Genomic DNA, 14613 nt, shown 5'->3' with positions numbered 1-14613 from the left:
CCAGACGTACCAAATCTTTCAGAGGTGACGGAGACGGGCAGCGCTTTGAGTTGAAACGAATGTGAACACAGTTGAACCTCATGTTCAGTCAGTATTGTTTTTATACCAGCCGCCATATGTTTGCCTGTTTCCATTACCTCTACGTGCACTGTGTGTTTCAGGCCTGCAGTACTGTAACGTACGTATAGTTGAACTGCTGGAGGTGTAGCCTCAGTCTCACCTGGCCAAACTGGTATAAGTGAAACTTTGGAGGAAAAGCGAAGACAAACCAAAAAAACCACAGCCAACGTTTCAGGTCTGCAGGGCTCAAACCCTCGTCTCATCTGTGTTTTCAGTTCATTTCCACTCAACTACTAGATCACGACATCGAATCACCACTACATCTTGGAATTTTAAGAATTTATAGCATTAAAATATTCACTTTAAGAAACATCAGAATTTATGTGGTTTGAATCACCTGAAACATTTCAGGTTATTTCAAGTTTATTTTTTTCTCTGTTCCAAACAGTTTTGGCTTTTCTGCCCCATAAAGGACATTTGATTCAACTGAGACTTTTTTTTTACCTTAATCTTTTTCTAAATGGCTGCTTCACATGCTCAGCTTATGAAATATTCAAAATAAATAAATAATTTAAAACTACTCCTCTTACCAGATATTAATCTGATAAGCTGTTGCTGCCAGGCAACTCCTCCAGCCAATAAGCAGGGAGTTGGGTGATATTTCGCCCAGCAACAGGTGGTAATGTAGGTGGGAAAGTAGACCTTCACGGGTTTGAGGCTCTGAAGAGGCCATGTGCTCATGTAAACTAGTGTAAATACAAAGAGGATGTACATATTCAGCTTTTTATAAGAATAAAAACAAACTATTGTGATGGTGGAATGAGGTTAGGATGATTATGGATCAATAAAGATGTTTCATAAAGCACCGAGTGGTTTTACTCATTAAAGACAGTTTTTATCTGAAGCACTGTTTTGATCAGCGATCTTCAATATGATGGTTTTCTGCGTTGGCGCTGTGTTTTCAGGTTTTTATGGCTTTTATTCTGAAAAAAAAAACTTAACCAATTAAGCTACGAGTCAAACTACAACAAGTTTATTGGAATATTAAAAATGTAACGTAGAGTATTAAAGGTTGACTTGATGTATTTAAACTTTCTGCTGGAAACATTTTGAAAGCCCGTCTAAAAATCCTCACATGGAAAAGATATCTGAAATGTAATAGGAAAGATTTATTTTTTAAAAATTCAGTTTCTGCAAGTTTAGGTTTTACTTTCCAGTCGCCCCCTACCCATTGTAGCATCATGCTGGAGTTTGGCCCAGTCCATGGTCATGTGACGTGCGCTGTGAGCAGGTGCCTGATTAAAATCACCTGAACGACCGAGGATCTGGCTCCTGGATGATGTTTAGATTTCTGACTGGCATTTCATAAATCCTGTTGGGCTGTCAACAGAACAAAGACCAGTGGAAACAATAAAGTAATTAGTTCCTAATTATAATAGAGTTCTTATTGAATAATTAATTATAATTACAGCCGTGGCCTTGTGAATCTTTGTCATTGCCTTGTAGCTCAGATGAACAGGGACAGCGTCCAGTTACACTGTATGTGGGGAAAATAACATTTCCTTCAATTAGTGAATTGTGTTCAGAAGGAACAACAATTAGCTCCACATCACATGGTTCCTTCCAGGAAACCTCAGGAAATAACAGACCAGTGAAACCGAATGTTTTTACCAGAAAGACTTCTAGATTGTGGTAAAAGTCTGGAGACGGAAAACGATCAGTGACAAACACCGGAGCCAGAGTGTAAACCAGAGGGAAGCTCCTTAGAGAAAGTACAAACAAACTGCAGTCACGTACTGTGCAACCTTGTTTGGCCCAGAAACCTGATGGGATGGTTGCTGTGGTAACGATGCCGGAGGCAGCGCCGCTAAACGTCAGAGGCGATGGAGGTTTTCCACAATAACCTGCAAACAGCGTTGGCTCTGATCTGCACAGAGAGAAAGAGCCACGCCTCGACGTGCTTGTAGCTCTGAGCAGTGGTGGACAAAGTGCTTAAGTAAAAGTACTAATGCAACACCGTAGTACTCTATTACAAAGCAAGTCCTCAATTGAATGTTACCAAAATAAAAGCACAGAAGTGTCTCTAGGGAAATGTACTGAGTACTAAAAGTAAATGTGCTTTATTTCCACCACTGCAACCAGACAACTTTTACCGTTCACAAAAATGTACATTTCTGTTCACGATTAATTTAGTCTTTGCTGATGATGCAGGGGTTTGTGGGCTGTGCCAGGACCAAGAATGATAAAAGGAAGCTTTGTATTTTCTTTTTTAACCAGAATGAGACAAAGCTCCCACTTTAAACCTTTAGCTTCCCACACATTTCCTGCCTCAGCCCTCACAGCAGAGCTGGTGGGAGTTGGTACAGAGCAGATAACGTTATGCAACAGATCTGGCTTTAGCTTCGTGAAGAAGAAGAAAGCCGAGACACAAAGGAGCTGCTTTTGTGTGTCTGAGCTTCATTGATAAAACCTAAAAAACGAGTGTTCAGCTGAAGCTTCCTCTGCTCGCCATTTAGCACATCTGGATTGTTTTCTTCCTGCAGTGAAAAGAGTCTGATTTGATGGGTTTTCTATTTTCATGAGGTCAAGGCAGTGAAAGAGTTGGCTATGCAGTGCGGCTGTGTAGCAGCCTGCACCAAGGACGGCTGTAAAGCCAACAGGTAAAATACTGTATAACTGAGTCAACAACGAAAAGCAGAGGAAAAGAAAGACAAAGGAAGGGACGGAAAATGAAAACATGGAGAAAAAGTAAGGAAACGACAGGAAAAGAATGAAAGAAAATGGAAGAGGAATAGTAGAAAATGAGAGAGGAAACGAAACAAGACAAAGTGGATGTCCCGAGTGTTTCCCTCACTTGCTTTTTCCTTGTTTCCTAGCTCCACTTAACATAAGATGCAAGGAGAAAATGCAAAGAGAGGAATCTCCTCTGATTTCCTCCAGTCCTTCATCTGAAGCATCCAGTCACGTACCAATTTCTGATAAAAGGGCATCAGTCCATAAAAGATTTCCTCACTCACGTTCCCTCCAGCAGCCTCCTTGCTCCTCAATCCATAGAGCAGATACAAGAGTCTTGGGATGTTCACGATCCTCACTCAACCAGAATGACTTCTTGTTTGAGTGAGGATCGAGGAACGATCAGATAAGATGGTTGAGATGCAGCCCAAGACACTTATTCCTGCTCTGGGGAGTGAGGAGCCATGACCGGCACCAACACCACCACCTTTGATGAAGGATTAGAGGAAAAGATGTCTCGTGTCTAAATGCATTTCCTCTGTCTTTACGGTTTCTTTTGGCATCTCTTCCTCACATCTTACATTAGTGGGACTAAGAAGACAGAAAAAGACACAAGGGAGGGACAATTAAATGCATATAAGAGACTTGGAGGGTGCCAAAAAAAAAGCACGGGAAAGAAGGAAAAGGAATAAAGTGGAATGGAAGGAAGACAATTATGTAAAGTGGGAATGTTTATGGAAAATGTGGACTTCATGGACTTTCTTTTTGTAAAATGCTAACTTTATAAAGTGAGGATGCGTTTGTGAAGTGAGGATATTTTCATTGAGGACATTTTGGAAAACGCAGACTTTAGTTGAGGGCATTTTTGCAAAAGTACGATGTTTTTCTAAAGTCAGGAAATTTTTGTGAAGTGAACGTTTTGAAGCAAAAGCATTGAACAGTGACGACATTTCTTTAGTGAGGATATTTTTGGTTTGTGAGGACATTGGAATGTGAGGACACGTCTGTAAAGTGGAACGTGAGGACATTTTTGCAAAGTGGGGACGTCTTGTCTGGTCCTTCAAAGGGCTGAATCGGGTTTGCAGCAGTTTTTGGTTAGAAAATGCATCTGTTGTTACTGAGAGTCCTCAAGTGTAACAGTAGAAAGGAGGGGGGGTGAAAACATGTTCGACCTAAAACCGGGTCCAGTTCTTTTTTTTTTTTCTTCCCCTACATTTTTCAGTGTAATTGAACCAAGAGCTTCTTGTCTCTGCCTTAAAATGAAATGAGCTTTATATGAATGAAACACCGGGTCAACAAACGTTACAATGCAACAACATATAAAACCCGGGTCAACAAACGTTACAATGCAACATATAAAGGAGTGAAACTGCTCTTAGTCCGTGAAGAATCGATCATTATACTGTATATGTCCATCCAACTCCCTCTAGTGGTTAAACTGTTAAACTACAGTAACACTTTGATCCAGTCAGACATTAACGTGTGGCATTAATTCAGCAAATATTTGATTCAATTCACAGAAAAGTCGACATTTTGAAAATTATTTTATTTCAAAACTGTAACTTTACTATCTGAACTTCAATAAAAATTTGAAAGAAAATTTAGCAGTAACTGTTATACAAGCAATATGATTTGAGTTGTGCTGACAATTTTCTTTAAGGAGCTCAGCTCTTCACAACATATAAACTGACACTGTGTGGCTGATGTCTTTACATTGTATAGTCTAGTTTCAGTAGAGAAGTTTTATTGTCAGAGTAAAGAGAAGAGAAAAACACTTTACAGTCAAATATATATCGGCAGCTTTGATTCATAGTATCAGTGCTTTACTTTCAAAGAGCCACATCTGACAAAAGTATGACTGGTCAATTCTGTAATAAGTATAGAATCAATCAATCAACCAAATCTGATTTGAACAAAAGCACAGTAGCAGCTCCAAATATCAGTGTCGTTTCTCCTCTTCTCTTGATGCTTTGTGCATTTCCACAACTCTCCAGGAGGCACAGAAGGCCAGGCAGTCACCTGATAGTGCGGTACATCATGAAGTCGACTGTGGTGCATCGTGGGAACTTGCCAATGGAGCTCTCGTCCACCGGTGTGTAGACTTTGATCTGCCGCATGTGAGTGTCTCGGCCATTCTGGTGGTTGGCCAGCACAGCGATCTGGATCATGAAGGTGCTGATCGGCTCGTTTGTCCGCTGAAACGCACAAACACACACACTTGCGTCACTGTTGAGGCTTTTCTCTGCAACTGCTACAAAGCACACACAATGTCACATGAAGAACGGTGCTGGAGCGTCTTTTTTTTTTTGTGTAGTGAAGATATGATGCAGATGAAAAAACTCTCTTTCTTCACCTTACTTGACAAGTCTCATTTTTTAAAATAAGTAAACATGTCCATCATAGCATCTCATTTCATTAAGTGGCTTACTTTATCTTAGTGCATTTTGCTTGTTTCTGCAGAGAGGGTTCACCTACAGAGAATAAAGTTCACCTACAGTGAAGTGAAGACATGATTTGTTTCTTACCTGGTTCATCAGAGAGATGTGAATCCAACCACTGGGCTCCACCATCTCTAACTGCTGCAGAGAGGAAGATACGGTGGAGACACTGAGCTGCTGTGGACATCACTAATCACACACAGACAGACAATTATCCATGTAGCATGGAGTTGTTACCCTTATCTCTTGCAAGTTGTGGAAGTTGTTGCCCACTCTGACTGAGATCTTACTGGGCGTGTAGCTCTCATCTGATTTATAATCAGCGTAAATACACAGCATCTTCACCGTTGTCCTCCTCCTGAACATAACAAATAAAAACACCAGGGACACTGACAACCACTTACAGGTGATTAACAAGCTGAAATATGCATCGAGGGTTCTTACAAGACCTGGAGGTAAAATTCTTCTTGATAAGCCAGAGAGTTTCTGTTACCAAATCAGTTATGCCTCAGTTTACTGCTCTTCAGCTGCTAGGAAGCATGTTCCTGATAGTCCTGACTTCCAGGGTTAAGTCAGAAAATCCCTCAAAAACATCCAGGAATTCCAGTACTGATGGAAAATAACTCCATGTCACCTGAACTGTATGTTGACTAAATGAGGCTGGGATCCATCTGACTGCCAGTAGGTCTCCAGGTTGTCGTCCCTCAGCTGATCCACTCCGAAACCTAGACATGGGTGAGCAAACACAGCCACATTAACACCAGACCAAATTCAATGCTCTGTACACACAGGACTGTATTTTTGGTTTAGGGCTGACCAGGTTTACAGGAGGACAGGGACCACACCGCCTGCGAGCCGATCTCCCGGACCGTCCCAGTCCGCTCCAGTTGTTTTGGGTCGGCGCCAGGTGGAGTCTTGCTTGGGGTGGCCATCCTCTAAACACAGAGAAAGACAGCAGTTGTTGGCTGAGTATGGTTTTATATTTGGGGATGTTATGTAATGTCTTAATATGGTTTTATTGTTTAAATCCATGTTTTGAATGTATGTTGTTGGTAATTCAGGAAAATTAACTGGCGTCTTTGCAATCAACTAATGGGAATCCTCTTTGTAAACAAACAATATGCAAACCAAAATTACACTAAATGCTGGTTGACTTTTCGTAAACGGGGGTGAAACTAGTTTTTTTTTTCCCCCCCATTTTTTTTGGAGGTGAGTAATATAACATCAGACTTCTTTCACATTTCTACAATTTTGCAGTTTTTTGGGTACATAAAAGATATTTAATAGTAGAATGTGAGTTAACAACTTAAAACAATTGTATGGTTTTTACCTACAATTCGGCTTATAAGAAACACATTTAATCACATCTTATTTAGCTACGTGACATTAAGTGCCAGATTTGTGGTTAATAAAATCGTTGCTCAACTCGAGACATATAAAAAGAGAGAAAAGCAGGGAATATAAAACGTATTGCTTTGTTGGGCTGAATTCTAAAGAGGACCAAAACATTTAAACAAGAGGTCGTTAGTTATTTTCTCAAACTAATTCAATGCATGTAAGCATCATACAAAATGATTACAGTTTGGTGTGAAGCTTAAGCTAGCTGCTGGCAGCAAATACTTCTTAAATGCATACACTCAAAAACCACTACAGTTAGTTTACAGATCGATTAAACTTACAAGAGTGGTTCATAAATGTGTCCGAGACGTAGTGCCAATGCATCGGATATGAAACCGTTTACACAATCTACGTTTAAATCAATTTTGCCGTACTAGCCGCTTCGAATCTCCCACTATTGTGAGTTATGGTCGCTTCTGGATGACGTCACGATCAGCGTCGCATGTTGTCTGTGTCTTGCCGCCATCTTTCCTGCCGGCTTCCAGGAGAAGAACACGTTGCTGGAAAAAAAAAACAAGTTTCACCCCCAATTATTTGTTGTTAAACTTAGTGTGTTGCTTATCTTTTTCAAAGCAGAGGAAGAGGAGCCGAAGAGGGGTGAGTCTTTATCTGACTGCTCCGGATTTTGTGTCGTCTTAGGTTTGTTTTGCCATAGGAACGCCGTTCCCCAGTCGAGCAGCTGTCAAAGTGCGGGGCCTCCAATGCTGGTGTAGTAAATGTTAAGCTAGCTGTTAGCACATAGCACTCCTTACAGGGTGCTAACAGTTAGCTAGCTGTTAGCGCCCTCTAATTAGTACACTTAACAGAGCATTGTAGCTTCCAGTTTAGCATTTAAAACAGCCCATTAATCAGTTTGAATACAAAACTAGAAACGGTTGATAGTTTGATAGTGTAGTTTATAAATCTGCTGCTCTTACTAGGAGAGGGCCTCCAAAAACATGTTTTCTCATGAAGGGATGATAACGTTACTCCAAATTTTGTTTGATAACTTCATAGTTTGAGGTTTTCGCGATCCCTGACAATGGTTTACATTTACAAGGTCAGAGTTCAATGTGTTTGTCAATATTTATGGTTAGTTGATGAATTTCGCTTATTAACGAGTCTGTTCAGGAGGTTATTTGAGGACAAACTTGATGCTACTCGCCACTGCCCGTCGCGTTGCGTTTCAGTGGAGGAATATTGTTGAGAAGAGCAGATTAGCCGTTATATGTGTTGAATGTATGCGCACTGCACGGAGGAGACCACGGAGTAGTTAAAGGCCTTCACGTAGGCTTGTACGTTCAGACCCGAGGTAACAACAAAAGGCCAGAACTGTAAATGGGAGTCTGGTGCGACTCTCTCCCCCGAAGGGACTGCAGGGCGCTAACAGGGCCGGTTTGCTCGTAGCTAGGTTTCACCTCCCCCGGGCTCGAAATGAAACCCCACTAAAGAAATCTGTGCATTAAGGTTAGAAAACGTGGTTACAGTCAGACACAGGTTCATAGCTGTGGTAACAAGCCTGTGGCAGCCCATTGTTAGAAGGCTGTACATCTTTGTTGTGAAGAGACCGTGTTGCTTCAGAGCTGATAGTGAGTTAGCAGGCATAGCTTCAATGTTTGGATATTAGCTGTTGGGGGGAAGGCTGTACATCTTTGTTGTGAAGAGCCCGTGTTGCTTCAGCAGAGCTGATAGTGAGTTAGCAGGTATAGCTTCAGTGTTTGGATATTAGCTGTTGGGGTTGCTGTCTACTGTAAATACTGTATGTGTGTACAAACAACGCTTTGCAAGATAAAACATCTAAATAACTTCTCTCAGCTCCACAGGTGCAGGCCTTTCATCATGGCAGATAAAAACACCAGGATTGCCATCGTCAACCACGACAAATGCAAACCGAAGAAATGTCGCCAGGAGTGCAAGAAGACCTGCCCAGTGGTCCGCATGGGTGAGCTGGTGTTCACGGCCAAATAAAAGCAGAATGAGCAACACTAAAAACAGAAATGGGTTCATTTGTTTTCAAATGTGTGTGTTTGTAGGAAAGCTATGTATAGAGGTGACTTCACAATGCAAGATTGCGTGGATCTCAGAGTCTCTGTGTATAGGCTGTGGCATCTGCATCAAAGTAAGCATAAACAAGTTGGAAGGAAACATCTGATCAGTATAAAATTAGTGATTGCTTTGATAGGAATTGTTGCAGTCTCTCTTTGCTGTACTTTACATGTTCTGATGGTGTTTTGTTGTTGTAGAAATGTCCGTTCGGAGCGTTGTCGATTGTCAACCTGCCCAGCAACCTGGAGAAGGAAACCACACACAGATACTGTGCCAACGCCTTCAAACTGCACCGGTACGCTCCTCTGCATTGTCATAGACGGATCACTGAAATGGGGACAGTGTTGGGTGTAGCTACAGTTGTAAGAATTTAGTAATGTTGCCCTCAGATTAAATTGTTGATGTGCCAGACCTTGGTGTGTCTACACAAATGTGGTAATTTTCATGAAAACTCGATCTGCTACAAAACAATTAGCGATGAATGTGTGACCTTTGTGTCACGTCAGCTGATTGTCAACCCTAGAAATCTGCAGCTTTGTCAGACTGTTTTAATGATTAGGAGCCATAAAGATGTGAAAGTGAAATGTGGTGCACATATTATTGATGTTATTAGTCTCTTTTGATGCACCTCAGGATTACTGTCCGTTGTTTTATTAGAAGAGGTGGGCGCTGCCAACTCTCTATTAGTGTTTTGATGAACTCTGTCGTGTAGTAGGAGCAGTTATTTCACCTGTTTGAGTCAGAATAGTTATAGATTAGCTATAATACTCTGTTTTCTGTGTGTGCGTGCGCAGGCTGCCTATCCCCAGGCCTGGTGAGGTGCTGGGACTGGTGGGGACCAACGGTATCGGCAAGTCCACAGCTCTGAAGATCCTGGCTGGAAAACAGAAACCCAACCTGGGGAAATACGATGTGAGTGTTGAGGCCTGAGCACAAGAGCCAGACCGAAATGCTGCAGGAGTTAGGGGTTGAAAACACCCAGAAATGTGGCTGAGGAGCATTTGTTGAGTGTGACTGGAGCTCAGAGCGGTGCTGCGCTGATGAGATAAAATGTGGGTGTAGCCGCTCACAGCAGCCATTTTGTCTTCTGACCAAACAATAGCTGAAAGTTAAGATGTCTTCTTTTGATGCTGTTTGTCCATTTTGGTGTTAGAGTTGACCACAGGTTATGTAAAGATGCTGTTGATCCAACATGATGTGTCTGCAGTTAACCTCAAAACACAGTTTAATTACAGCTGAGCCCACAGCCATGACAGCATTTTAATTATCAGTTCCTCGTTTATCTACAGCTGTTAATTAAGATTAGTCATGTGGCAGGACTTTGTTAAACAGTGTGTAGAGCCACTTTAATGTTCTACAGATGCAGCAGAGACAAATATTCACATACAGAATCAAGCAGCTTTATAATAGTCAGTACCCACTAAACTGACAGGAGGCTCAAATGTGTGTCCCAGAAGAAAAACTAGTCTGTAAGGGCGTCAGAAATACAAGTGTGCTGCTGTGTCTTGTTATTCCATATATTATACATTCACTGGCCACTTTATTAGGTACACCAGTACAATTGTATACCATTCAGTGCCTTAACATCTATTTTTATGAAGCTCAAAATGTTTGTTTTTGGTGAAATTGTAATTGCATTTATACATTTATGACAATTTCACCAAAACTGGAAACATTTTGAGCTTCATTAACACAGATGTTAAGGCTGAAGTGTTGCATTGAATTACAACTGTACTGGTGTACCTAATAAAGTGACCAGTGATCGTCTAGCGGCAGTTTAAATCCTGCATCATTGTATGCAGCCGTCTTTTATTGTGGTCGAATCATCACTGAAATTCATGGCAGTTGATTTTCTGACATCGTGTTGAACAGCCAAGTCTGAGCTGACTGACAAAGCTCTGAGTCGGTTCAGCCTTAGTGCCCACACAATCCAGGCTCTTTGTTCCAAATCACTAGGCGGTGATAAATGTGTCTGACTGAAACGGGTTCACTCTAGACAAACAATGAGTTTAATGTCGAATCCTGTTGTCTGTGTGTGTCTTCTCGTCCCAGAATCCTCCAGACTGGCAGGAGATCCTGACCTACTTCAGAGGATCAGAGCTGCAGAACTACTTCACCAAAATCCTGGAGGACGACCTGCGGGCCATCGTCAAACCGCAGTACGTCGACCAGATCCCAAAGACCGTCAAGGTAGAGGACCTCACCACAGCTGAGACTGTTTTAATGTTAGATCCTAAGGCTCGGGACTCAGAGGTCAGGTGAAGGTGTGTCTGTGGGGGGTGTTAGCACGTCACTGTTTGTCAGCCCTGAGCATCTTGCTAAGCTCTGGGTACAGCTGAGATGTCGACAGACCTACGTGTTGTGGTTAATGCTTCGGCTGTGGCACCAGTGCAACCAGTATGAACAGTTAGCGTGGAGCCCTGGTTGTAATTCTTAGTCTGTGCCTGCAGGGGTCGGTCGGGGCCATCCTGAGCAGGAAGGACGACACAGACACACAGGACATCGTCTGTGAGCAGCTAGGTAAAGCACACACACACTGGTCGCTTTATTAGGTACGCCTGGCTAAAACTAATCCGACATTCCCAAAATAAATCCTCCTCCATAAATGTTCACTTCAAACTGTTTTTAAAAGACATAACTTTGAGCATTTGAAAACATTTTCCAACATTTGTAGATGGTTAAAATGAGTTTATTTCATTTAGTTAGATGTTTTCCTTGAGTCATCATTTCCACCACAGAAATACATCTGAGAGAAAAACCTGTTTAACATGTCAGAGGACTAATTGAGTTGATTGACATAAAGTTCATCTGCAGCAATTTAGGAGCTCAGTTTGTCTTTGTAAGATTTAGCTTTAAGACAAATTCATTCTATCACAATAAACCACATGTCTCTGGATCAGAGATAAATATGTCAGTTTGGGCTCTGGGCTAACAAAATGGGACGTGTAGTTAGTGGGGAAAATGAAGATCAGTGCTGCGTGTAGTTAGTGGGGAAAATGAAGATCGGTGCTGACAACAACAACACACCCGCCTGTTTCAACTCTGAGATGTTGTTTTACAAAACCTCTTTTCCAGCAGCTGTGCATTTATTCTGTAGTCCAATAATCCATGTTGGAGAGCAAAATGTTGATACTGCAGCCCAGCTAATTGTTTTTTTCAGCTCAATTAGGACCAAAACTGATAATGATTGAAAAGCAAAGCAGTTTATTTAACAGTCAAATATTTTAGATGTCAGATATAAACGGACTGATCGAACTGTTGCTCTCCTGCAGAGTAAAGAGACAGAATCACTCCTGTATGCAGGTGCTTTGCTTCTGTGTAATGGCCTAAATTGTCCAAATCATCACTTAAATCAGGAACGATCAAAGTCTAAGTAAAGGGGTCAGAAATAAGAGTGAGCATTTGTACCCAGAAACTTAGAACACAAAACTATTTGTCAAGTCTTTTTGTTTTTCCAGCAGTTGTCAATTGTCATCACCTCTGTTTTGATTGGTTGGTTTTTGTGTGTTGTTGCCGGGCAGACCTGAGTCACCTGCGGGAGCGGAACGTGGAGGATTTGTCTGGCGGAGAGCTGCAGAGGTTTGCCTGCGCCGTCGTCTGTATCCAGAAGGCCGACATGTGAGGAAACGCTTTGACTGCGTCTGTTGATTCTACTTTACCTCAAACGCCAACACACACACACACTGATGACGGGCGTGTTTACTGTCTCTCTACTGCAGCTTCATGTTTGACGAACCGTCCAGTTACCTGGATGTGAAACAGAGGCTGAAGGCCGCCATCACCATCCGCTCTCTCATCACCCCGGACAGGTAAAACCGCTCATTCAGCAGAATGTTACACATTGTGAAGAAACATAAGCAGCTAAAGTTTCAAGGTTTTATAAACAGGACAATGTGTGTGAACCTCGTATTGGTCAGACAGTTCTAATATATTGTTACACAGTTCTCACTCAAAACAACATTTCAAGCTGTCATCAGACAAAAACAACTTGCAGAAGTCGTATTTTTAAACGGAATAAATCATTTCCTTATTCCAGATCAGTTTAGGCATAGAATGTGTAAATAGAAAGAAATTGGATCCAGTCAGCCGCAATAACATTTTGGCACATACGTTTTTCTTTTCACATAAATTTTTTTTTGTGCTGTCAGTCGATTTAAAATATTTAATTGCACTTTTTAAATCTGTTCTAAACGCTGGATTACTCAAGTATTGTGTTTACTTGTCTTCTTCCAGATACATCATCGTGGTGGAGCACGACCTGAGCGTGTTGGACTACCTGTCTGACTTCATCTGCTGCCTGTATGGGGTCCCCAGCGCCTACGGGGTCGTCACCATGCCCTTCAGCGTCCGAGAGGGTAATGCTCAAACACGCACGTTAAACACAAATGTGAGACACTGAAAACACAGTGGGGCTGGAGCAGCACACGGAGTTCATGGTTTGGTGGGTACTTTGCAGGGACGGGAGAAAAAACCCGATTCACATAAGATTCGTGATTCACATCGACAAATTCACAAAGATGGAACTGAAACACAAAGCCAGCACATGGAGAACGGACACATGCAGGGGTTGTGCTGTAACGTTGGTTCACCTTCACAAAAGGAAATAATCTGAGCGTGTTGATTTGATAGTGAGTTTTGAAAGACAAGCCTGGAGGGACTGGGTGAATACTTCGTAGGACGTCACCAGCGGACTGGTGTTGGCATAGCAGGGTCTTGTATGAAGTCTTAAAGCCTTTAGGATCTGGATAGAAAATCAACATGGAGATGGTGTTAGCTTAGCTTAGCATAAAGGTTGGATGTTACGGAGCCAGATGAATAGGAGGGGTTCGGTTCTCCTTCCCTCCTACATGATGTGAGCGCTGCCTTCTGTCCTCCAGGTATCAACATCTTCCTGGACGGTTACGTCCCCACAGAGAATCTCAGGTTTCGTGAGACCTCGTTGGTCTTCAAAGTGGCGGAGACGGCCAACGAGGAGGAGGTGAAGAGACTCAGACACTACCAGGTGCGTTCAGCTCGTCCATATTGTCGTTTCCTGTATCTGTTCTACTCTCCTCCTCATGTTCTTGTTCCCTTTCTCTGATACTTTCTTTTCCTATGTAAGTCCTTCCTTTTCCCCTCATCTTTCCTTACTTCTTTACCCCATCCTTCCCACCATCTCTCTCGTCTTTCTTTCCTCCCTCATTTATAGCGTTTATTGCGTGGACCCCAGGCAGCGTAGCGGCTGATCTCCATCGACTGATGGGGATCCCAGTAATAAATTAGTCTGTTTTGTTGAGATAATGCAGTGAAAATTCAGATTGTGTTACTGCAGAGGTTTTTCTTCTTGTTCCTGTGACATATGTTCTTTTCCTTGTGAGTTAAAAATGTGCTCACTAAAGAGAGAAGTGAGGCTGTTTGTGTGAAACACGTCTAACCTCCGAGCTCGGAGCTGACGTTCGGCCTGTTGTTGCTCCTCAGTACCCAAACATGCTGAAGACGATGGGCGAGTTCACGCTGGAGATCAAAGGAGGAGAATTTACGGACTCTGAAATCATGGTGATGCTGGGAGAGAACGGTGAGTTGTAGCTGAGCATGTACTCAGTTGTCAGTTTAATAGGTACAGCTAGATAAAGCTATGACCACACCTCAGGCCTTAACGCTCAGATGTTTCTGTGGATTGTAAATGACATGTAGGTGTTTTCTAATATATTAATGTGTGTTTTGGTGTGTGTGTGTCTCTGCAGGAACAGGAAAGACGACCTTCATCAGGATGTTGGCAGGAGGGCTCAAACCTGACGGAGGAGGTGAGTGTCACACATACCCAGTGGTTTTCCTGCATCTTCCTACCCCAACCCTGAAACCACATCCGAGCCCTCAAACAGTCCTTTGAAGGGTTGAGGACAGGACGACATGTCCTCACAGTGATGGTTTCAGACAGATTTATCCACACAACTATAGGAAGACGTGCACACACTGCACT

The 14613-nt window shown here is 42.3% G+C and overlaps 2 protein-coding genes across 2 annotated transcripts in view; one reads left to right on the top strand and one right to left on the bottom strand.

Annotated features, from left to right (window-relative positions):
• Window positions 1-4332: 4332 nt before the first annotated feature.
• anapc10 (anaphase promoting complex subunit 10) lies at window positions 4333-7000 on the bottom strand. Its single transcript, XM_020586657.1, has 6 exons — window positions 6911-7000; window positions 6049-6166; window positions 5866-5956; window positions 5469-5589; window positions 5319-5372; window positions 4333-4988 (listed from the first exon to the last, which is right to left on the bottom strand). The coding sequence occupies exons 2-6, from the start codon at window positions 6161-6163 to the stop codon at window positions 4809-4811; spliced, it is 561 nt and encodes a 186-aa protein (XP_020442313.1). The 5' UTR covers window positions 6164-6166; window positions 6911-7000; the 3' UTR covers window positions 4333-4808.
• A 28-nt stretch (window positions 7001-7028) lies between these two features.
• Window positions 7029-14613, top strand: part of abce1 (ATP-binding cassette, sub-family E (OABP), member 1) — a 10445-nt gene continuing 2860 nt past the window's right edge. Inside the window, exons 1-13 of the mRNA XM_020586658.1 lie at window positions 7029-7226; window positions 8424-8550; window positions 8642-8727; window positions 8852-8949; window positions 9449-9566; window positions 10707-10844; window positions 11105-11174; window positions 12176-12272; window positions 12374-12463; window positions 12888-13009; window positions 13532-13656; window positions 14112-14208; window positions 14378-14442. Coding sequence (XP_020442314.1) covers window positions 7050-7226; window positions 8424-8550; window positions 8642-8727; window positions 8852-8949; window positions 9449-9566; window positions 10707-10844; window positions 11105-11174; window positions 12176-12272; window positions 12374-12463; window positions 12888-13009; window positions 13532-13656; window positions 14112-14208; window positions 14378-14442 — 1410 coding nt within the window. The 5' untranslated portion in view covers window positions 7029-7049. The remainder of the gene's footprint in view (window positions 7227-8423; window positions 8551-8641; window positions 8728-8851; window positions 8950-9448; window positions 9567-10706; window positions 10845-11104; window positions 11175-12175; window positions 12273-12373; window positions 12464-12887; window positions 13010-13531; window positions 13657-14111; window positions 14209-14377; window positions 14443-14613) is intronic.

This window comes from Monopterus albus, unplaced genomic scaffold (genome assembly GCF_001952655.1).
Source record: "Monopterus albus unplaced genomic scaffold, M_albus_1.0 scaffold418.1, whole genome shotgun sequence".
NCBI classification, from domain to species: Eukaryota; Metazoa; Chordata; class Actinopteri; order Synbranchiformes; family Synbranchidae; genus Monopterus; species Monopterus albus.
This window is presented reverse-complemented; position numbering and strand designations above follow the sequence as displayed.

What these genes read in the sequence shown, in the direction of transcription:
- anapc10 (XM_020586657.1), bottom strand. Translation starts at nt 6,163, where the DNA reads ATGGCCACCCCAAGCAAGACTCCACCTGGCGCCGACCCAAAACAACTG. An exon ending in CCTGTCCTCCTGTAAACCTG is followed by an intron (nt 5,957 to 6,048) that starts GTCAGCCCTAAA and finishes ACCCATGTCTAG; the next exon opens with GTTTCGGAGTGGATCAGCTG. An exon ending in ACATCTCTCTGATGAACCAG is followed by an intron (nt 4,989 to 5,318) that starts GTAAGAAACAAA and finishes TGTGCGTTTCAG; the next exon opens with CGGACAAACGAGCCGATCAG.